General features: G+C 38.0%; 1 protein-coding gene across 1 annotated transcript in view; it reads left to right on the top strand.

Moving 5' to 3' along the window:
* Window positions 1-23,653, top strand: part of arhgap24 (Rho GTPase activating protein 24) — a 103,884-nt gene that overhangs the window by 28,264 nt on the left and 51,967 nt on the right. Inside the window, exon 3 of the mRNA XM_026928739.3 lies at window positions 13,197-13,284. Within this exon, the coding sequence (XP_026784540.3) occupies window positions 13,197-13,284 (88 nt within the window). The remainder of the gene's footprint in view (window positions 1-13,196; window positions 13,285-23,653) is intronic.

Genomic DNA, 23,653 nt, shown 5'->3' with positions numbered 1-23,653 from the left:
TTAGCACTTTTGCTAGTGCTACGTTCACTGAAAGATTGACTATAAGAGTGCAACATATGAATAAATGTTGTATAGATTCTTGTCATTGAATTCAAAGATGCGTATTTTAACTCAGAAGTACTGTATGTAGGTGCAGTACTGCTAGCTAGCTGCTCATTTATAATAACAGTAACAAAATGTATAAAAAGCATAATAATTCTGAGAAGCTTTTCTGCTCACCACGGTTGTAAAGAGTGATTATCGTAGCCTTTCAGTCAGCCCAAACCAGTCGCGTCGTTCTTCTCCGACCTCTCTGATCAACAAGGTGTTTCCGCAACACTTATTATTTCAGTTAAAATAAGATTTATATAGTAACTGATAGCTATAACTGATAGCTATCTAGCTGTATATTTAACTAGCTAGCTAGGTTTCTTTGTCTTGAACATATTTGTACGTATAGATTGTACTGTATGAGATTTTGCAGTGAAGATGTAGAGAACTGAAGGAAATTGTATTGTCATGAAATTTTGGCACTGCATTGTAACAATAATTAGCCACTGCTGTGAACTGTACAGGAACTTTCCATGGCCTCGTCTTTGTGCTAGTGAGAGGTTGCGAATTTCAGGGCTGCAGCAGTGTGATAATTAATCGGCTATTTTTTTCCCCCAGCCTGTCACACCCACCTAAACTCACACCTCGACTTCAGAAACCCTTTCAGGAAAAAAAATCTAGCGAGAGATAGAGAGAGAGTGTGAAAGGTTCCTAGTTATGATGGGAGAGATGAATCATGAGGTGTTTAATATTCCAGGTGAATTCTAGGTCATTTATCCAGGTGATCAACAGTCTGTAACTTTACTGCACGTTTCTGTCTCCTTCTTCACCTTCACAGCAATAAAGCGCAGAAATGGCTCCGACAAAATGGCTGAAAGTTAGCCCACAACTTTCTTTATAAAATGAATCAGATTTGGTTATGGGAACATTCTTCTGCGTAAACATGGTGCGCTCATGAAACATCTCCTCTTCTCGGCAAACGCAGTCGAGCTTGGAGGTCACGTAGTAACGCGGTACGGTAACTGGAAAGTCTCGGTACTCTCAGAAAGAATTTACCTCCGAAAAACTAGCCACAATTTGAAAATGCCCACGTTACTATACCACGTTTCCACGTGATATGCAAGCCTGAGTGTGTTTGCAGAGAAGAGGAGATGTTTCAGAGCCCTGTAATTCTAATCATATGCCATGAAAAGCACAAACTTTATGCATGAATGCTTAATATGTTAAAAAAGAGCATTCGAGTGAAAGCTTTATACATTGTTATGAAAAATATGCTTGCGCCAGACTGTTGATATTCAACATTTTGAAGTTAGTGGGCAACATTTGATACAAGAATCTATACAACATTTATTCATATGTTGCAGTTATTCAGTTGATCCTTCAGTCAATGCACCAGCAATCTTAGCAAAATGGCTGAATGTGTGTATAAGCACTGTTAGCATATCTTCATGCTAGAATGTATGCTAGTTAGCTAGCATCTTTATACAATGGAGGTATAAAAAAAGGTCTGCATTGTGATTTTCTTTCTTTCTTTCTTTCTTTCTTTCTTATCCAACTCTTGATTGTTTAGTTTCTTTCTTTCTCAATTTTTTTATTCATCCTTCCATGGATTTTTCTTTCATTCTCATTTCTTTCTTACTTTCTTTCTACGTTGCAACTCAGACTAATCACTCTTTAAATCCGTGGTGAGCAGAAAAGAGGAACATTCTTCTGCATGTACGTGCTGTGCTTTGAAAAAGTATAATTCGAGCAAAAATGAAATGAACAACATTTTGCCCTTCAATCTGAATGCAGTTTGGTGTCTGAGATTTGCTTCATTACTAGCTAATGGTTAATGAAACCTGATTGCCTGAGTGTAAAGTCTAAAACATAAAGTGAAGTGTGACGTGGAGTGGTTTCTGACACCGTTTGACAAACTATTATGTAGAAAAACTGATAAAAAGTCAGAATTCCACTGTGAAACAGAATCACGTTCTTCCTCAGCATCACTCAGACAGGGGGCGTGGCCTAAAGTTTAGTAATCAAAGTCGAGTGCCATTTTATGGTTAGTGTTAACCCTGAAGGAGAACATTAGTGTTGCTGGTAATTAATAGTAGCAACAATGCAGTAATCCTGCAATAGATGTTTTCTGCACACTAAACACAACAATCTATAAAAAGTCGAGTGATTGGTGAACAATAAAACATGTCCTTGTTACAAGCTTACAGTCCTCATATAACTCTAACAGAAAGTAAATGTAATGTAAGAGGGAACACGAGCCGTCCTGCCTCCGTGTAGCTCATATATTATTCCTGAGGAGTCGTTGGTATGCGGCGTCAGCCTGCAAGACGTTTTAAACATATTCAGCAATTTCCTCCTGGAGATCTACACTGGCTGAACTCTAAGCAGGGAGATTTTCATTTGGAGAGGATTAAAGGTAAATTTAAAAAAAAAAAAAACACACAAATCTTTGTCTTGTTCAGTGAAACACACGTTACTCAAGTCATTAGCTAAACATTAAAACAGCTAAATGAAAAAAAAAGAGGCAGGTTAGGAGGCAAGTTATTCAGTAACATTTACAGAGGTGTTCATAGATATAAACCCTACATAAGCACTTGATAAAAACTGACATTAACCTTTTATGTCTTCTCCATAAACATTTATAAAGGATTATTCCAACAGGCATCAGCTGTCTTAAAAGATCAACTGTGATGCTACATAAACATTTAGAAAGGCTTATTCTATTAGGTGTGAGCTTTCAAAAAGACTGCCTTTATCCATTTAGGTGCCACCCATATGTAATTTATAAAGACTCATTCCAAAAGACATCATGTCATAAAGACCGTTTTGTTGTCACCCATATGAATGTTTCTAAAGGCTTATTTCAACATGCGTCAGCTGTTATGAAGACTGTTTTGTCTATTTTTATATCACCTACATTCCATAGACAGTTATAAAGGCTTATTTCAACATGCGTCAACGGTCATAAACTCTGTTTGCCCATTCTGATGCTACATAAACTTTTATGAAGGCTTATTGCAGCAGGTGTCAGATGTTATAAAGACAGTTTTATATCACCTACTGTACATAAACATTTATAAAGCCTTATACCAGCATCAACTCCCATAAACTGTTTTTTTTAATATCAATTTTGATGCAACAAATACATTTATGAAGGCATTTGTCAGATGCCCTTATCCAGAGTAACTTACAGAAAATAAAAGGACGTTGCATTTTACATTTTACGTTGATCTAGTTATTACAGTGGGCATCAGCTGCCATAAACTGTTTTTTATGCTGACTACATTAACATTTATAAAGGCTTCTCCCAACAAACATCAACTGTAATTAAACCTGATTTTGATTTCATGTTGACAAGGGTATATCTGGCATATCACATAATAACAATGATGGACTGAAGTTGTTAAGTAAAGCTCATTTGACATTAAACAACGTGTAAGCACCAGTTAAACTCACTTGGAAGCCACTGTATGTCGCATTATAACCATCAGGTGACACTGGCTAGTGTCAAAACCTAGAAAATATAGACAAAGTTCTGTAATCATCATGTCTGAAGTGACAAAAGAAGACTTTATCAGAGACTATGCCTGCTGGAATAAGCCTTTATACTGTAGATGTTGGTTTATGTCAGTGCTGTAGCCATATGAACATTTATTCTTTGTTACCAATTGTTATTAACTACAGCGTTTATCACCCGATGCATATACCTGATTTTTTTTTAACATTTCCGAATTTTTTTTTTCAAACTGTAAATTAACACATTATTTCAATATGGAAGAAAAAATGGTTAATGAAAATGGAATAAAAAATCTTGTTAATGAATAAAACTGTACTGAAGTAATATAAAATGCTTAAATAAAATTTAGATAGCTATATTTTTGTGTGATTCTTCAAATCCTTAGATCTGTGCAAGTCTTCATTTTGAAGAGAAAAGGGAAAAACAATCCCCGAAAGCAGACGCTTCCAGATGCCCCTGCGTCGCTCGCGCTAAGCCCCCGAATGTTATCTAATCCCACAACTGCTCGGGTTGGTCACCGGTTCTCCTCCTGGAGTTCTACTTTACTGCAGAGTTCAGTTTAAATGCTAATACAGCAGATCGAGATATTGATTTAGTAAGATCTGGGGTGGCAGATTAAGTAGAACCTATGCGTGAGCAATCAATACCATAATCCTCAATTTCCCAGTGCGTGTCTTGGAGTACCTCCTTCAGTGAACAGTCGAATGGCTTCACTGATTTAACACGCCTGATTTGTTACTCATCAACCCCTCCGTGACCCGAATCAGTGTTGCGCTGGGAAAACGGTTAGCTCATGGACACAAACACTCTGGCAGAGTTTATTTCCATGAAATAAATCTTAAACTGACTTGGATTAGCTGTAAGGCCCTGTGGGTGTCGGTGGAGCATTTGGTTTATGAGAAACTGCTTAAAGAGATCAGGCTTATTTCATGGGGGATGAAGCACTAGATATTGCCAAATGTTTGCTCACCTTCTTGTATTAAATGCAACTCTGATTATTAAAACAGAATGCAGCTGCATTAATGGATATATTTTTATTTAATCCAGGTTAAAGCTTCTGTACATTACTTTCTGGAATTAAACCATTATTTTTTTGGTTTTGCCGTTTCCTCATTCCAACCTTTTCTTACTAGTTTGTTTTAAGAAAATCCTGTCACATGACCCTAAATTGATGCATAGTTACAGTACTTTTCCTGTCAAAAATATCTCTGCTACAAATTTATCCACCACACACGCCCACCTTTAGCGTGCTATATACACAAAAACCTAAACCTAACAGGATAGTCACTCCTAACAATTCCACCCCGCACCACCAGAGGTCCCCATCGCCAGAATACCTCACCTTGATCCTCATGACCAGTTTTATCTCCAGTTTTCAATGCGAAGTATCACAAGGTTCATCTTTTTAGTCCCTATAAAAACAGGCTACAGTAGGTGAAAACGTGGCATGCTGTTACAGGAAACTAATCAACGACGGGGTGGTGTGATGAAGCGGAGTTACTGTTACCACCCTGATGTTGATTGTTTTCCCATAACAGCATGTCTTGAAGTGTTTTAGTCCTCTTATACCACAGCAATAAGAACTACACACCGTAATTTTTATCCATTTATAGTTACATTTAATGTTGTGGAACGTCCACAAAACAAGTTATTTCCTGTTCTCACTTTGTTATAGCAGCTATAAAAAGTCGTTCCCTGACCAACCTCTCTTTTTTCTCTCTCTTGATGTTAATTAGCCAAGAAACCGCAAAGCGTAAACTCCTCTCTCCTGAAAACTTTTCCATAACAGAAAACCTACTGACTGTTACTGACACTGACACTGGAGACTCCTTCCATAAACGTTAAATAAACGTCTCCCTACAAAAAACGTCAACAAATATATCATCATTAAATAACAACACGTTTTTAAATCTGTTTATTTTAAGTCTTAGATTAAGCAAATCACACCTTCTGACCAAATCCAATGAGAATCCAGAATTCAGCAGCACTGTGGTATAAGGTGAAATAATGCTGTTTTGAACCTGGGACCAGAACTACAACCAGGCACTGCTCTCTCTCTCTTTCTCTTTCTCTTTCTCTCTCTCTCTCTCTCTCTCTCTGCCTGGCTGATATTGATAGAGAATCTCAGAGGGTAAATGTAATAAATCCGGTAGGTGTAGGTAATGGAAAGTTTGAGGTTAATCACAATTCTGGACCTCTCCAGTTTCAGCTCTCGATGCAGCTCGTTTTGGAGGTATGACGGATATTTTCCTCAAGCCAAAGCCATTAGTATCTGCCAAAAGTCCACCGTTCCAGACAGTTACATGATTGCTGAAGGTAATTTTCAGAGAGGCGAACTCGTTCAGCAGGACTCGGGTGGAGCAACGTTTAACAGATTGACGTACACACTTGTAACAACTTCAAATTGGTAGATTATTTCTTATTTCGAAATGAGTTTTACACGCCACAAGCGTGGCACAAATCGTATGAGTCTATTCTCACAAATAAGGTGAAATAATCTTGCTGAAAAACAGAACAATTGCAAAATGCAAAAAAAAAAAAAAGTTTTGGTTATTAGGACCTCACTAAATGGTGGAACTGCAACTATTGGAGAGGTAGAGATCTCTAGAACATCCACGTTCTGCATGATCCTAAAGAAAAAGGGCCAAATCCTTCTGATATTCTGAAGAAGAAACCTACATGACAGACTTGGCTTATGTGCAAAAAATGATCTAGAACTACACCAAAGTTTCATGCGTTGTCCAATTCAGGTCTGATCAGAGACATTTCATGTTTTCATTTTAATTAGTTAGACTGGACCAAATGATTCAGAACCTAAATACTATGATCTAGACTAAGGCTTAAACAGTCCTCTTTAGAATATTAGTGCATCGACATCATTAACGAATTCATAATAAACAAATGTGACCCACAAAATGCTAGAGACCTTCTCAGCTAAAGGTAATTATGAGTGTAAAGTCAAGATTTTAGCACCATACAAAACAATCAAACATTCCCAATCACTGATCACTTACCTCAAAATTAATATAATATAGTGGAGATTAGCTCTATAGATTATTATATTATTTATTTTAGCTTTCTGTCTCAATACAAACCACAGAAAGCTGTAAAGTGTTTTTACTGATGGCTAGCTAGCATAGCCAGCACTATATGTTTTGTATGCATTGCTATAAAAATGAGTTAAGTACTGTATACAGACATAAAGAACAATCCTAATTCTAACATAACAAGATTCTTAGATAGTTTCATATTAATTACTTGTGAAGTATTAAATAAAAGGAATAAAGGATGGAGAATCTTTTTGAGGACTGAACATTGTGACACTGATTCTGGAAATGAATTTATTCTTAAACTTCATGATTTTAGTTTTAGAAGGAATTTCTAAAATCCAACATCTTCCAAATTCTTCCAATTTTTTATACAACACAGCTTCACTATGTTTGCCAAATGGTTCATTATACTGTACTTAAGAAGAGATCTTTTTCTCATTATTTATTTTCTGTATATATTTATTCTTTATCAGTGTTTTCCAAACTAAGTCTCCTTTTGCACTCCACAGTTGTTCAAACACACCTGGTTCAACTTGTAATGAGATTGGACAGTTAGCTGGAAAAAGTTTATTCAGGTGTAAAGAGTAAACTGAGCAGTGTAGTGAGACTCTGGAGCTGGGGCACCTTGTAAGGACTTGAAGAAACGAAACATATAAGTGTTTTTTTTAAACAGTTATGGAAGTGATGTGCAGAGCCAGTTTCCCTTCAGCTGCTGTTATGGTGGAGTCCAGAAGAAACCCAGACAGAGGAAGAGCGTCTTCATCTACATTTTCACTGCATCAGTAGTTATGGGACATAAATGTGCCACTAATATCCCAAACGTGGGCGCTTACTAAAAGAGTTGGCTACAAAGTCAAGATTAAATGCACTTTTTATGAGGCCACAGCTGTTCCTAATTGATTCCTCAGAGACTGTTGGATTTTGAAGTCCCTCGGCATTACCGTTTTTCTGTCATCCATCTCTCGCTGGTCCGTCTCGTCTATCCCAGGCAGTCCATAAACAAACAGACAAGAGGCTCTCTGATCTTGTTGAGCTTAGCTGCGCTCCTCGATGGGGGCATTCCCATAACTCAGCTCACACCATGGAAGCTTCGGCTCCCGCCAGAGAACGAAATGTAATTAGAGGGAAACATCAGTGGCATAACAAATCCGCTGTCCTTGCTGCACTGTAGCTCCATTTATCTCTCTTGCTAGAGGAGCAAATTCCTGCATGCGTGTTAGGCTAACCTCCAACCCTGGAAACCAGTGCATATAACTGTTCAGGGTAGTGTCACTGTAAGCAAACATCCGGTTCTCACAGTTCTCCGCAGTCCCCACAGTAGGCCAAATGCCCAGAGGGCCTGGCTGAAGGCTGGTCGTAAAAAAAAAAAAGGAAACCTCAGTAGGCTTGGGGCCAAAATTTCACAAGCCAAGTCATGTGTAAAGTGATGGACAGGTTGGGACAGTGATGGGAGTTAACAGCCACATATCCAGGTGGATCGAGTTGAAATTTTGTCTTTAAGTGGCTTTCTAAAGATTTTATCTGAAGAACATGACCACTATTGGAAACGTTTCAGCAGACATTTGACAGACATATTCTTGTCCTATCATCATCATCATCATCAGATTACCTACAATTTTTGTGAGGTTTGTTTGAGATACCAATTTCCTACTACTAGGTTAACAGTGTTAATTCTCTCAGGTAAGGATTCCAATAGTGTCTTGAGAGTTCTTGTCCATTCTTCTACTGACTAGCTGCAAGTTATTGGAACCTATTTCAGTGTTTCACCTGCAAAAGGCCGGGGATTTTGAAAGACAGTCTTTCATAGTTCATCCATACTATCAGCTTTTCCTGGTGGTGGTTGTGGGGCAGCAGGCTGAGAAGGTCAACCCAGACTTCTCTATTCCCGGGCCACGGATTTCAGCTCCTCTCGGGAGTGTTCCCAAGCCAACTGTGACATATAATCACTCCAGAATTTCATGGGTCTGCCCCAGGGTCTCCATCTAGTGGGACTTGCCTGATACATGTCTGGTGGGAGTAGACCTTCAGGACCTTCTAAGGTGCCTGAACCACCTCAACTTGCTCCAGTGGCTCTGCTCCGAGGCTCTACCAGATTGGCGAGATCCACAGTACAGTTAAATTCTTACTTTTTGTATACTGAGTTAGAGTTTGAGCACAGGGTCAGACATGATACAGCATCCATGGAGCAGAGCAGATTTGCTCAAGAGACTAAAATTGACAGTTTGTTGATGTCAGAGCTTAATGATTTGCAATCCAGTCAAAATGTCCAGTGTTCAATCAGGCTCAGAGAACAAGTTCTATGCACACTACTGTCATCATTCTGGAACCTGGGAGTCTTAGTGCTGTTTTCTGCTTGGCCATGAAGCACAAAAGACACCCTCAGAGTTTCACCAACTGTCTATCCGCTTTTATGTGAAGTTACATTTGTTGAGGTGTACAAACGATTGAGAGAGTTGGGCTTGACATTGTACAATAAGGCACTGCTATTGGTGCATATACCAGTTTTTTGTTCAGCAAGCTTATACAGCAACCTAAAGGCTTCTTGGCGTTGTCCTTTTTGGGTGAACCTCTACAGATTCTATGAAGAATTCTTCAAAAGGGTAAAATCTCTCTAGAAAACTAAACCTTTCAACCATCCAAAGAACCCTTGAGGAAAACCTTTTTCTCTTTTTTGTGTAGAGATTTACTATGTTAATGGGCAGCTACAATCTTCTGCCAGATCGTTGCAGGACACTACAGAGGTGACAGGGCATGCTGGGAAATGAACTCCTGCCCCACAGTAGTAACCATGGAAAGAGAGATGTGGCTGTTGATGCTTGAGAAAATCGATCGTTCACGCAGCGAGAGGCCAGAGTGCTTTGGCAGGGCTGTGAGATGAAAATTGATCTACAGTGACCTGACTTGAAACGTGACATACCATGCATTGTAAAATCTTATGCTTAAGTTGTCATGAATTTACAGGGTTTGCTTTTATTCTTATTATTTTAAGTTAGTCTTAGTTCATTTCATGAGTTCAGACTAGTAAGTAAATCCTGTCTAAAAATGTATTCTTAACTCCTTGCACCACTGCTTAAACGGGTGTGAAACATTGGCTAATTGTAAAATGAATCTCTTTTTATGTTCAAATTAAGATAAATTAACATGATGTTTTATTGCAGTAATTAAAACATTACTTTTTTTCACAGGAATATTTAAACAATTAAACCCAATTTGCAAATCAACTTTAAACCATTAAGATGAATTTGAAATTCAGATTTAAAGCATTAATATAAACTTGCATTAAACTCAAATTTAAACTAAGAAATATATTTTTTATTTCAGTTTCATTTTTATAAATGAATTTGCCATTCAAATTAAAACCATTATGCTGAATTTGCAAACTCAGATTTACTCAAAAATCTTGACGTTTCCTCATGATGTACTCAAAGCAGACCCAGTGAGAAATTAGGGTATTTTTAGGATATTTTTTTAAGGGTATTAGGGTTTTTTTCTGACTAACAGCACCAAAGCGAGTCACAGTGAAGTTGTTTTATAGATACTGCGCTCGTGTCTGTGATATATCTCTATTTTGACACGTATCATCCTTGATTTCCTTTAGAATATGTCTTCCATCTGTCCCCTGATGGCTATTTTTGTTTTGCAGAAAAGCCAGAGTTGAGTCTTCTAAATATCCTGCTGGTAAAGAGGACAGGAAACGCTTCCAGCAATCTTGCATACATTAAGTTAGTTCAAAGCAAAGGCTGTTTTTAGTTTTCCAGCTTTTCTTGCTGTCTGGTGATAACGATGACTTTAAATGATAGTCACTTGCTTAGGTCACTGGTAGATCAGCAGCACAGCCTCCACTCTCTAAACTCAGAGCTCTAATCCACATCAAACGAGTCCATGGCCCTTCATCACCTTTACGAGCTCCATTAATGAGCTTCATACGGGGCGGCAGGTAACGTTTCCGCTTTGAGTTCGGCTTCATGAAAAAGTGACCTGTCGGCAGGAAGCTCTCAGATCTTCTAGCTCTGGTTAATGTTTATGGACCGTGAATGCCTGCACAGGTCATGCTGCCACATGCGGAGTGTGTTTAAAAGGAAGAGGAAAGAGGTGACAGGGTCACAGAGGTCATGAGCTACTTTTGTTTAATGGGGATAATAATGGCTTCACCTTTCACTGGGTGATTCATCAGGGAATACAGGGAGAAGACATAATCGCACAAAGCCTTGCAGTCATCTTATTCACAAACGTCCATAAAATATTATTAATGGGTTCTTAGCTTTCTAATGGGATTTTGCATTATGTTTTAAAGACTTGGGGTGTGCTGTTTTAGAAAAATAATCAACGATGGGGTGGTGTGGTGAAGCGGCGTTACTGTAACCACCCTGTGTTGATTATTTTCCTATAACGACGACAATAAAACATTGTCAGAATGTTTTATTTTACAGCAACTGGCCAATGATTACAATTTTTTTATTTACTAAAGAATGACATGTACTTTTTATCCATTTATAGCTACATTTAGTGACCATGAAACAACAGCTTATCATTTTACCAAGAAACCAAGTGTAAACTCCTCTGTCCTGAAGATGTCCGAAAACTTAAAGTTACAGCTTTACCTCTGAGTGTTACAAAGCGCTGACACTGGAGACTCCTTCCATAAATGTTAAACATCACCTTACAGAAAACTCTGAATGAGTCGTTGCTATAGAAACTATAACGTATTAGAACAAGCGTATTAATATAAACCTGTGATTTGCAGCTGCACTACTGTCATAGCTGCTGTTACAGACAATTAATCAACACCTTCTGACCAATCAGAATCCAGAATTCAGCAGCACTGTAAATTTAAAGGGGGAAATGAGAGAACAGTGTGAGGGAAAGAATTCTGTAAAAGGAAACGAGGAAAAGGAAGTGAGAAAACCTTTATTAATAGCCAGTTTCGATTGTGAACATTGTGCTCGTTCTGCCATCGTGATGATTTAAAGCGCAAAGTTTTGGTGTGTCAGATGCTGATGAGTAATTGAAGAGTGGCTTAGAGACCTGTAGAGCAGAAGCTGAATGCATAACACACACTTTATCACCTTTAATACACACTGCAGTTACTCAGGCAGTATCACTGGTGTGTGTGTGTGTGTGTGCGTGAGACTGGCACTGATTCTCCTCCTGGGCTTGAGGATGGATGGCTTTTGTTCTGTGTTCTGCCCTCAGCACATATGGAGACGCGCAACACTGCTTTTTTTGGCTTCCTTGCATTTGATCCTCAAGCACACACACACACACACACACACACACAGAGTATGGATTAGAAGGGATTTTTTTTAATTTCACCAAAATAACAGAAGAGTTTTTTAAGCTTCTAGAGCAATCGAATGTCGAAAAATACAAAAGACTATGATATTTCTTAAAATATGTCAAAAATACGCCCCACCAACAACAGTGCTGTGTTCTCTCAGAAGATGTGTTAAATGAATTCACAGCTGAGCTCACATAAACCACACTTCTGTGTGACATTTTATCTTAACCTTTTAAAATGCGCAATTTGTCAGCGAGCAGCCGGTGTATTTAAACCTGCTTTATTTTCACTGAAAGGACCAAAAACATGTCAAAATGTCCTACTTCAGCCAACTGAAAAAAAAACAAAAAAGACTAAAACGACTTTGTTACTGTTGTCTCCAAATTGCATTTTTGTTAATAAGATTTCAGTGACAGAAAAAATGTTATTAACTACAGTTAAACCCAAGCATCAACAGGAGTACAAAATATATTTAAAAACAACAGGAAAGAATAAAATAAAAATGTTTCTTTTAATTGTAAGTTAACTTTTAAAATAGGGCGATGGAAATCGAAACTTTGTGTAGTATTTTAAATAAAATGAATAATATTTACATCTTTCCTTACAAAAGCTTCTTAGAAAAAAAAAAACAAAGAATACAACTTGTAATTAAAACAACAAAATATATAGATGCATAAAATAATTTAGTGTTTTGGAGTTTATTTTATCATGTATGAGTGTGATATAGAGTACATTCTCCTGTAGAATTATCTGTTATGCTGAAAGCCATGAAATTAATTCATATTACATTTTGTTGTTGTTGTTGTTGTTGTTGATGATGATGATGATGATGCTATTGAATGCCCTTTCCAGCTTTTTCCTATATATATATATACTGTGTATAAATATACCCATATGACTGTCCTGCCGAAAATATAGGGTTGGACCGAGGATAGAAACAAAAACGCAGCCTGTAAACACAAGCATGGAGCTTATAGTTCAAAAAGGGCGTGAGTGTTTGCTCCGGATGATTTGGGTAACGTCTAATTTAACTAATTACTGCATGCTTCCTCCTAAGCTAAGTGTGATAAATTAAAACTGGTGGACGGAAATCTGGTGGAAGGCATCTTGTTTGAGTAAATTCATCGAGGGTGTATCTTATAGGATAAATGTTTGTTTGAAGCACAAGAATAAGAATGCACTGCAAAAAAAAGTAACGGCACCCTGCAATTTCGGCCAGTATATTTCTGAAATATAATATCATACTGTAAAGCTGTTATAGTGGTCATTTGTGTACAGTTTGTGTTTTTTGGAGCTTACCGTGACTTCTGGTGTTCTGCAGGGTGCCATCTTCCTGCCGGGTAACCGTGTCACCGAGCATCCCAGCAATGGAGACGAAGCCGGCAAGTTTCTGTTCGAGGTCATTCCAGGTAAGATAAACAATGAAACTTCCAGAGTTCACACTTGCCAGGAATTTTAAAGAGATCATGTTCACAGAGGGAATGTTCCTCTATCAGATGGAATGATGCTGAAATTACAGAGTTGAACATGTTCTTAGTGAAGAATCAAACATTATTATTCTTGAGTGTTTGAAAGTTTTACTTTTTTTATTGCCCTTAAAGCAGGCCCTGGACTAGCACAAGCTAAATCAGGTTTGTTACGACAGGAAAACACTAAAATGTTTAGTGCGGGAGGATTAAATAAGCACTGGTTTAGGACTGTGAAAGTTTGACTGCAGGGAGAAAAGTAGAAACATGCAAGAGAGAACTTAACCCTGTCAGACCAGCCATCTTTTGAGCATCGTTGCTTCTCAATCCTTTGAGTTGTTTGATTTCAATCTCGTGAGCCAGAGTTTGTCAGTGAGGACTGCAAACCTTTTCTTCTGGATTCATACTTCTGTACAAGATCACATTTCAGCCACTATCTTTGTTGGTGGTCTAACGTTGGATGTGTTTTTGAATCTTCTGGCTCTAGGAGAGGTATCCAAGGTATAAAAAAAAAGTAAAATGTGTTGCTGAGTTTGTGATAATATAGTGTAGTTGTCTATAACTTTCACATAAGCTTAGAAGTTTCAGTGTAGATTGGTTATAAAAGTTAAATGATCTCAAAGGTTTGTTATCGAGACCCAAGAAATGAAAACCAAACAACAACCAAGTCAAAGAACACAAAGATCTTGTGTTTTTCAGCTTTCTTATAGTCCATGGATCATCCCCATGCCCAGAAATGTACTCCAGTCCCTGGGGGATGATGCACAGGTGTGTTGAATCCATTTCCTGGCTCCTTCTTGGATCACAACTGCCGTGGTACTATATTTACATTTGCAGCATTTAGTACATCCCCCTTTTTCAGAAGTGCTTTTGTAGTCTTTCATCAAAAACATATCCTCATCCTAGTTCACTAGGTCAGGGACTAAGAATACGATCAAGCTAAGAAAGGATGAGAAAAGAAACACACAAGGAAAGGGATTAGCAGTTAATTGAAAGTGCTAATTCAAGTGCTTAGTGAAGAGATAAGTCTTCATGTGTCCAGGCAAGTACGAGTTCCAAAGTATTTCTTGAACAACATTATGATGGGAGCTGGAAATGGATACAGTGGCAACATAGACAAAGAAACATTAATATTCAGTACAAGTCATAGTCTGATCATTTCCATTACATCTCACCTCACGCTGAGCAATACTTTTACTCAGTGTGATGCTGAACCCAATCCAAGACTAAAACAGCAGTTGAGGGTTAAAGGTCTTTCTCAAGGACCAACAGTGGCTGTCTGATAGTCCTGGGATTTAAACTCCCAGCTCTCCACTCACTAACAGAACCAAAACCACTGAGCTACCAGATGTTTTCTGCATGCCTTATAGACTTCCTCTTCCTGTTTGTGTTGGCTTATCTTGGAGCATCTGCAAGCGAAACTTCCAGAAGCCTCTTTCTCGTAGCCAGAGTATCTGGGGGAATGATTGAATGAAAGCAGGTGTTGGCTTACACGTGCAGAAATCAACATACACACATTTTTGCTGATTGCATTGCTCTTTTTATGTTATAATAATAATAATAATAATAATAATAATAATAATAAGTTTATTTTATATAGCAACTTTCTGCAAACTCAAGGTCGCTTTACAATATGAAAATAGAGAGCATGACAATGTTATGTTTGTGGTAGCCTTCGTCTTGCCTCCTATACTTTTACTTTTCTTCCAAATATCTCATTTCACCTTTCATCTTCTTTCATCTTTCAATTGGTCGATACGGCGATGCCGTGCTTTTCATGGTGCTGGGGCAGTTTGTCCTTCACTGTGTCAGTCGATACGGTGACTCTATGTGTGTGTGTGTCTATGATAGCTTCAGGCTTGAAGTTCATATTACCTTATTAACGGGAACAAACTATCCGCTTTGTCCCGTGAAAGTCACAGAGCACACTGCTCTTTTTGTCTTCTGGACCATTGGTTTGATTCAGGTTATATTACCTTTCAAAATCGTATGACCTTGTGATGTTTGTGACCTTTACAATCTCTTTAGGGCTCTGGATTTATCTGACCTTATAATGAAAGAGGTGCATTGATGGAGAGCTTTAGTATGATATGCATCAACCTTTGCTGCCTTTAATATAGTTCAGGTTTGACAGTAAATGCCACAAGGCATCCTCGTACTCCCGATGTCATGTTAAAGAAAGGATTTTCCACTTTGTAGGTATAATTACCACATTCCTGATGGTACAGACACCAAAACCCTGCAGAATCTGTGTGTTAAGTGTAAGTGTTTCTGTCTCAACACACCAGCAGATGTGAGAGTATAAGAACTGCGCCAGAAACAATCGGAACCGGAGATTTAAAACTGGCTTTTCGCCCTTTGGAAACGCTGTCAGCCTCCCACTGACCTGTCAGAGCGCCATGAAAAACTACATGAGCATGTGTAGGCATTGTTCTGCAGTTTGGTCCCGAAAGAGCAAAAAGAACATCTCCATATGCTCAGTGTCTACAAATGCTTTTCTGTTTTGCTGTTCGGTGAGTAAGGCACATATGGTGTAGATAAAATAAGATTAAAGAGGTGTTAATTAATTAATACAGTGTTTGGCTGAAAAATGCTGAATCCAGTTGGAACATATCTCTTTTAAATCATGGTTCTCTGTGATTTCATTACGTTACACATTAGGAGATATAATTTGCTCTGGAGAACCTCAGCATATTTTACTGAATATACCTTTTTATTATGCTTTCTACATGACTGGTCCTTCAATGCCAAAATTCTCTATCAAACACCAGCATATAACAACAAACACCAACATTCTTCACATTAATGCTCAACAACAAAGTTCATCAATAAACCAAAATGTTTCAATTAAAAAAAAACATTATTCATCAACGCTAATAGACACCATTCTCCACAAACTACCAGTGTTCTGCAGAAAACACCAACAAATGCTAACAAACACCACCACTACCTATGAAACACCAAATTTCCTAAATGAACCTCACAAACACCATAAACATTAACATTGTCCTTCAAACTTCAATCTTTGTCATCAGATCACCAACACGCACCATTAAACACCATAAAACAACACCAACATTCTTCTTTAAAAAACCAATATTCTCCATGAAACACCACTATGCTCCACTGAACACCAGCAACCACACAACATCCACATTCTACATCAAACACCATATAAGACCAATAAACACCAACATCTGCTACAAAACACTATATTATATAATTATATAACGCCAACATTCACCATCAAACAACCACATTCACCATCAAACACCATAAAATATCACCAACATTCTTCTTTAAATACCAAAATTCTCCATCAAACACCATAACCCAACATTTTTCTTTAAACACCAACATTTTGCAAGAAAACTCACCAACTAATGCTAACAAATACTACTATTCCCCCACAACACACTATATTTCACAAACAAACACCAATATTCTTCATCAAACCCAGCAAACATCAACATTGTTATTCTCCATCAAATCCCAAGATTCATAATTACACACCAACATTCTCTATCAAACCCCATAAAACAAGATCAACTTTCTTCTTTAAACACCATCATTCTCCATCAAACACTTTAAAACACCAACAAACATATACACCATAAAACATGAAATTTCACTAAACATTAAGATTCTTCATCAAACACCACAAACATCAATATAAACATAAACATCCACAAACACCAAGATTCACCACCAAACTCCATAAAGCAACAAAAACATTCTTTAAACACCAAAATTCTCCATCAGACACCACATAACAACACCAACATTCTTCTATAGACACCAACGATCTCCATCAAACATCAACATTCTTCTATAGACATCAACATTCTCCATCACCTTATAACACCAACACCTACATTTGCTGTAAAACCCCAAATTTCTTCAATAAACACTAGCATGCTAACTTTAACATGAAACATTAACATCCTCGGTGTGGTTAGGCTTTAGGCAGGGTTTGGGATCACACTCAGGTTTGAGACCATCTGAGCGAGTTATAAACTCTGGATATGAATTCAAAATGTTTTAAACTACAATTATTTTATATAAGTGTCTAATGATTTATTTAGCGCCGACTCCGTGTTCTCCATGCTCGGGTGAGATTTGTTATTTGTGCACACACATGGTAAAGGTTTTACGAGGATGATTTCAGTGCTACACGGTCCTCAGATAATTTTTTTTTTTTTTGCTTTTTGGTTCGTTTAATTATGTGCGGAGTGAAACTCAACCAAACCAAATAGCAAAAGATCCAAAAGAATCAAATTCTCTCTGATTTGGACTCCTATGGATGAAAGCACCCTCGTTCTCCTTTGTTTGTCGTTATGAGCGTTTGTCCATCTGCGCTCTCAGTCTGTCATTTCTTTCCCACACACACACACACACACACACACACACACATCTGCCACAACACTGCAAATAATCAGCCGAATGAGACACTCAGTGTTTAAATTAAATATTAGTTTGACACACTAAGAGCAAATGAGCAGAATCATTCAGAAAGAGAAGAGACAGTGTTGTTATTACAAAGCAAAAGAATGTTCTGCGCTGAGCTTTACTTCCGTCACTGGTTTATTAAAAGTTGACCCAGACTTGTCACTGGAACTGCCTCTGTGATTTCCACCTTCTTTAGAAATGTGGCGGCTCTGACAGTAAACACAACCAGCCCAACTTCCTAATTTTGCTCCACACGTCTCCAGTGCAGCGAAAATATTAGATACAAACGATACCAAAGGTAATAAAGTAGGAAAACAGTTTTAGAATCTAGGATACAAACATATCTGAATAAAAAATGTAGTAAATGAAGTTAAAATTGCATCATTGCATCATTAGTCGTTTAAAAATCATGCTAGTTAGCTAGTAAGGAGGCTAGGCAGCCACACTGCTTCACCAAATCTGAACATTTAAATTTATTACACCATTATAAACATTTTAAAATACTAAAATCAATTAAATACTGTTGTAAATGTTGACACTAATATTAAAATATTAACAGCTTCAATTAACAGCCTCTCTTACATAATTCTCTGCTCTTTTGTGTGTTATAGCTAGCATAAAATGAAAACTAGCCAATTTTAGCTGACTAGCGTTAGTCAGATACTTTATCTGATTTTTTTTTTTTTTTTAAATTTGGCCTAAAATTAGAAATGATTTGGGAATTAGGGAATCGTTTTGGTTTGAATTTAGTCGAATGCAAAAGTTTGCACACCCTTAGGACAACATAAAGAAGTCTTTATAAGAGACGAAATGTGATTTGTAGCAACTAGACATTTACAGTGTGTTACATTTCACAGATTTTATTATCACAGATAACAAAAGGGTCAGGTGTGTGTTTGTATTATATTAAATATTAAAAAATGAAAATATGTTTTATATATTTATATACAGTATAAATAAAACAACTTTCTTCAGATCGGGAGTTAAGCCATGCCTTTTTCTTTTTCTTTTTAAAAAACTTTTTGTTGGATAGTTATCTTACTATAGGATGCATCCACATAAATAAAATGTTTTGTATATTTATTATAAAATATAAATGCTAAAATACAGCTACATTGTCCTTTCTTTCTTTCTTTCTTTCTTACAAAGATGGTCGCGGGATGCAAATTTTTGCACTCATAATGCTAAAATTCAGTTTTCATTTAAGAAACCTTAACTTCAAATCAAATATTTGATGCACAGCATCGAACTTTGAGACCTGGGGCAAAAGAAAAGGTGCGATCATGTGCATCGAGCGTGTAAGAATAGCTGCAGTGTTTTGAATATGGAGTGTTTTTTTGCACCAAAAACAACGCAGGGGTGCGGTCGATGCTCTGAGGTTCTTCTTACAGTCAAGACTGAGCTGAAGAGCCGATGCAGAAGACAGAGGAATGAACGAGGAAGTGAAAACTGTGTTTTTTTAATGAGGGAAGCACCTGCTGAGTGATGAACAGAGCTGAGAAATCGATGCGCTCCTGTCGAGCGTGTATGGGTTATTAATGAGCGTTTAATGGACTCATTATTAATCATGCTCATTTCATCATAAGTGAGGTGCCTTTTATTGAGACATCTTTAAATCTCTCTCTCTCTCCTGGTGCCTCGTTTGCAGTAGAAATCCTTAAGTTTGGGAGTCCTAAAGATTTACATTTATATATAAATAAATTTATATATTAGATTTATATATTAGATTTATATTATATTAGATTTAAAGGTCTAATATTTGACAACTCTCTGAAGGGGAAATGATGCACTTTTGAGCCCTAAACTCGTAAACATCCTTCCACCATTTAAAGGCTAATTATTAATGCAAAACTATACAAATTTAGTTTTGCAGATTTAAGTATCTTTTTTGAAAACATATTCTTTAATGAATAGAAATGTAATCGAAGGCAGATTACTGTAGTATAAGAGGAATAAAACACATCAGGAAGTGCTGTTATAGGAAAATAATTAACTTCAGGATGTTTATAATTAAATCAGATTTTAGTTCAAAGAATAAAGATTTCTTTTTAATTATGGTCCACTCGAACCTTCTCCATCGTGCTCTTTGACATTGTTCCAGCACTAGAAGGAGGAGAAATCTGCCAAGGTCAAAGTCAGAGGATCTGAGGACTACGGGCCATTTTCCCAGAGTCCCACTGCACCCAGCTTCCTGTCGGAAACAAAGCAGAAGTGATATGCTATCGTAAAGTCCACAGTGCGGTGTGTGGGTATCAGTTTTACATTAGCGAGTGCAGGACAAACATAGGATTTTCTCTATTAGCGTGTTTACTAATGGATCGGTGAGTTAAAGGGAGGCTTTATCCAGCACTGTGAGGACGTGTGGACGTCTGCACTTGTGGATGAATTATTGCTGAATCACTTGTAGTTTGTTTCTTGAGGGTGTGCAGCAATCACTACTTTTGTCACTTGTGACCATGCAGCACTCAACATTTTTAGTTTTAGATCCAACAAAAAAAAAAAATGCACAGATTACAGTGAGCTAGTTAAACACAAATTAAATAGTGCACTAATCATTGTGGAAATAGTTTCTTTTTATTTACATGCTACGTGTGAGTCTTAATGCTTAGCTTTTGATTAGATTAGCAAAACAAGCTAACTGTACTAGCTACATACACTTACCAGAGGCATCAATGATCTCTGCTTCTTCCTTCCAAGCTTTATTTTTCTTCCATTTTGTGCGGCAACATTAATTGGGAACTAAGTGCCAGTAGGAACTAAAGTTGCGAGTAGGGAACTGAAGAAACGTCGGCCCACATGAGCCATAGAATTGTTCAGAGGAATCATTTGAGCCAATCATTTTTATTTGTCACTTTATAGCGTCGTACCGAATTTGCATAGGATTGAGAAAATCTTGACTTTGTCGCTTGTTAGTGTGAATGCAGGATTGTACAGCACCGAGGAGGAGCTGGTGCGTGTAATAAATATTGTGTTCGTTTGCTGCTGCAGTATTTATGAGTAAAAGTTTAACAATATTGTCTGTGATTTTTTTACAGTGATGATATTAGCAGGGATTTGTTACGGTGAGTCGAGCCGCTGTTGCTCTGAGGGAGGTCAGTGATGAACGCTTCATCATTACGCTCCTTATTGCCCGTTTGTGAAGCCGCCTGCAGTGAAGGCGAGACGAGGTTGAGGCGCTTTCCTCCCGAGGCCGCCGCAACGCCGCTGCCATGTTTGTTTGGTCAATATTTCTCCCTGTGTGTGTCCCGTTATTGGGTTCTCAGGCCATGGGCGCCGTGTTCCCAACAGCGACGTCATTTATTTCCCATTTAAGCCCGACATAATACAGAGAAAAAGAAAGAGACCGCTGCTGCTGAGAGAGAGAGAGAGAGAGAGAGAGGAGAGAAAGAGAGGAAAAGAAGGAAAATGTTGAGGATAGACAGATAGATAAAGAAGGAAAGACAGAAGGGAGAAAGGGGAGAACAGAAGGATAAAGAAGGAGAGAAATTGTGAGCTGGAAAGGAAAAGAGATAGCAGAGAATGGAGAATGGAAGACAGGAAGGCTGAGATTGTGAAACAAAGATAGATAGATAGATAGATAGATAGATAGATAGATAGATAAGGAAAAGACAGAAGGTAGAGAAAGAAGGAAATATGATAATGAAGGAGACAACTGGTGAACAGGAAAGGAAAAGAGGGGGAGAGAGATAGAAAAGATAGTAAGAAAGAACAGATAGATAGAAAAGAGAAAGAGAATGAAGAATAGAAGACAGGAAGCCTGAGATTTTGAAAAGAAATAAAGGAGAAAAATAGAGTAAAAAAAGACAGTAACAAAGAAACGAAACAGAGAAAGAGTGATGTGGGGCTTTTTTGTCACATGTCGCAAGTTTGTCATGGCAGTGACACACACACACACACACACACACACACACACACACACACACTGTGAATGTGTGATTATAGAACAGAAGAAGTTTCAATCTAAAGCTCTAAAGATTCGTTCTCATCTTTCCATCCCTCCTGCAGCGAGTCAGGACTTTTTATTGCCTTATTACTTCTGCCTCGTTAATCTGCACTCGACTGAACACTGAGGAAAGTTATTAGAGATAATTAACCCCGAAAGACACCAGGAGTCGCATTCATATAGTCACTTATATTCAGTGTGAAGACTGGAGGAAGAATAAGAGAAAGTAGAAAATAATGAATTTCTTTTTTTGGTGTCATAATTATTATGTCAAAACAATAATAACACCAACACCATCTCTCACACACTCGGGAATTCAGTTTCCAAGTTAGTCGTACAGTACAGTACAGTACAGTACAGGAAAAGAAATGGGGAGAAAGAGAAAAGATAGGAAGCAGGAACAGATAGATAGAAAAGAGAGAGAGAATAGAGAATGGAAGACAGGAAGGCAGAGATAGAGATAAAGATAGATAGATAGACAGACAGACAGAGATTGTAAGTAGGCTGAGATTGTGAAAGAAAGAAAGAAGGAATAGGAAGAATAATAATCTGAGGTCAAAGTGGGCGGGTCAGAGCAGGTAGCTAAGTGGTTAAGCTCTTGATTTCTTTTGCTTTGCGTCCAGTGTTACCAGGATCATTTCTGGAAACCATGGCAACCCTGACCATGATAAAGCGCTTAGTGAAGATGAATGAATGAAAAATTACACAGATAAACTGGTAAAAAGCAACGAGAACAAGACGAAGAAACTCAGAAATGCGCAATAACAAAAACAATCAGTGAGACTTTGTGATGAAGCGTAGACACGCCAGAGACCAGAGACCATTGATTCATCACATACAATTGTTACAGAATTGTCCTGATTAATATCTCTGGCTCTAACTGCTTATGAACTAATTAATTCAAATAGCTTCTCTACCTGCGCCGTAACCCACAGTGTGCTTCATATCACAGACCAACTAATGGATAATGAAATTTGTTGCAGTGTTTTTATTATCAAATTTATTATCAATTGTGTCTATTATTTTAGCAGATCGAAGTCAATCAGTACCGCTAACTTATATCTGTCTACAAACTGACACACAGCAGCCGACGATCAGTGCATGCAGGAGCAGGTGTGTAGATGCGAGGACGTTATTAACATTCAGCCTTTTCTTTGCTTTCACACTGTTGATATCCTTCCTTTACAAAGAACGCACTCATTCCTGCACCACAGTTTCCTGCTCCATGTTCCAGTCCCAGATATAATGAGATGTTTTGTGTTGATGACATTTGGGGATATGACTTATCCAAGCCACTATGTGAAATTTTAGCAAAAAAAAAGAAAAAGTGGTCATATAAAGATCCCCGGGCAGCCAGAAAGAATGTTTTTAGTCATTCCTCTTGGTTTTTGAGGGTGTCAAGGCGATGCCTCGTCTTCCTCGGCATTCACTTCCTTTCGCTGCAAAACAAGAGAGCGCCTAAAGACCAGGGACAAAAAAAAATCGAAGAGAAATGAGAGGAAAAAGCCAACAAACAAATTCCACAGTGCTAAATCTGGCCAAAAAGCTGCTGACACACACACACACACACACACACACACACAGGGCTGGGACGGAGCCGGAGGACCATCTGTGTGTTTTTGGCCTCCGAGACACTGAGGATCCTCTATTCTTAGTGTCCTAGCTCCTATCAGGGGACTGGACCAGGTCCAGGTGTGTGTGTGTGTGTGTGTGTGTGTGTGTGTGTTCCTGCCAGTGAGCCTGTGAAGGAGTTCACCTTGGGTGTGAAACACACCGGATTCACATTCATCCTGACCGGCCTCCTCTGAACAGAAGCGCTTGTTAGCAGGACGAGCCTCAGAGCCAAAACAAGGGCCGTGTTCTCAAACACAAAAAGTGCAGGAGTGAAGGAGGCTGTTTCCTGAACACCTCTTAACCTCT

Source organism: Pangasianodon hypophthalmus, chromosome 15 (assembly GCF_027358585.1).
Source record: "Pangasianodon hypophthalmus isolate fPanHyp1 chromosome 15, fPanHyp1.pri, whole genome shotgun sequence".
Lineage (NCBI taxonomy): Eukaryota > Metazoa > Chordata > Actinopteri > Siluriformes > Pangasiidae > Pangasianodon > Pangasianodon hypophthalmus.
This window is presented reverse-complemented; position numbering and strand designations above follow the sequence as displayed.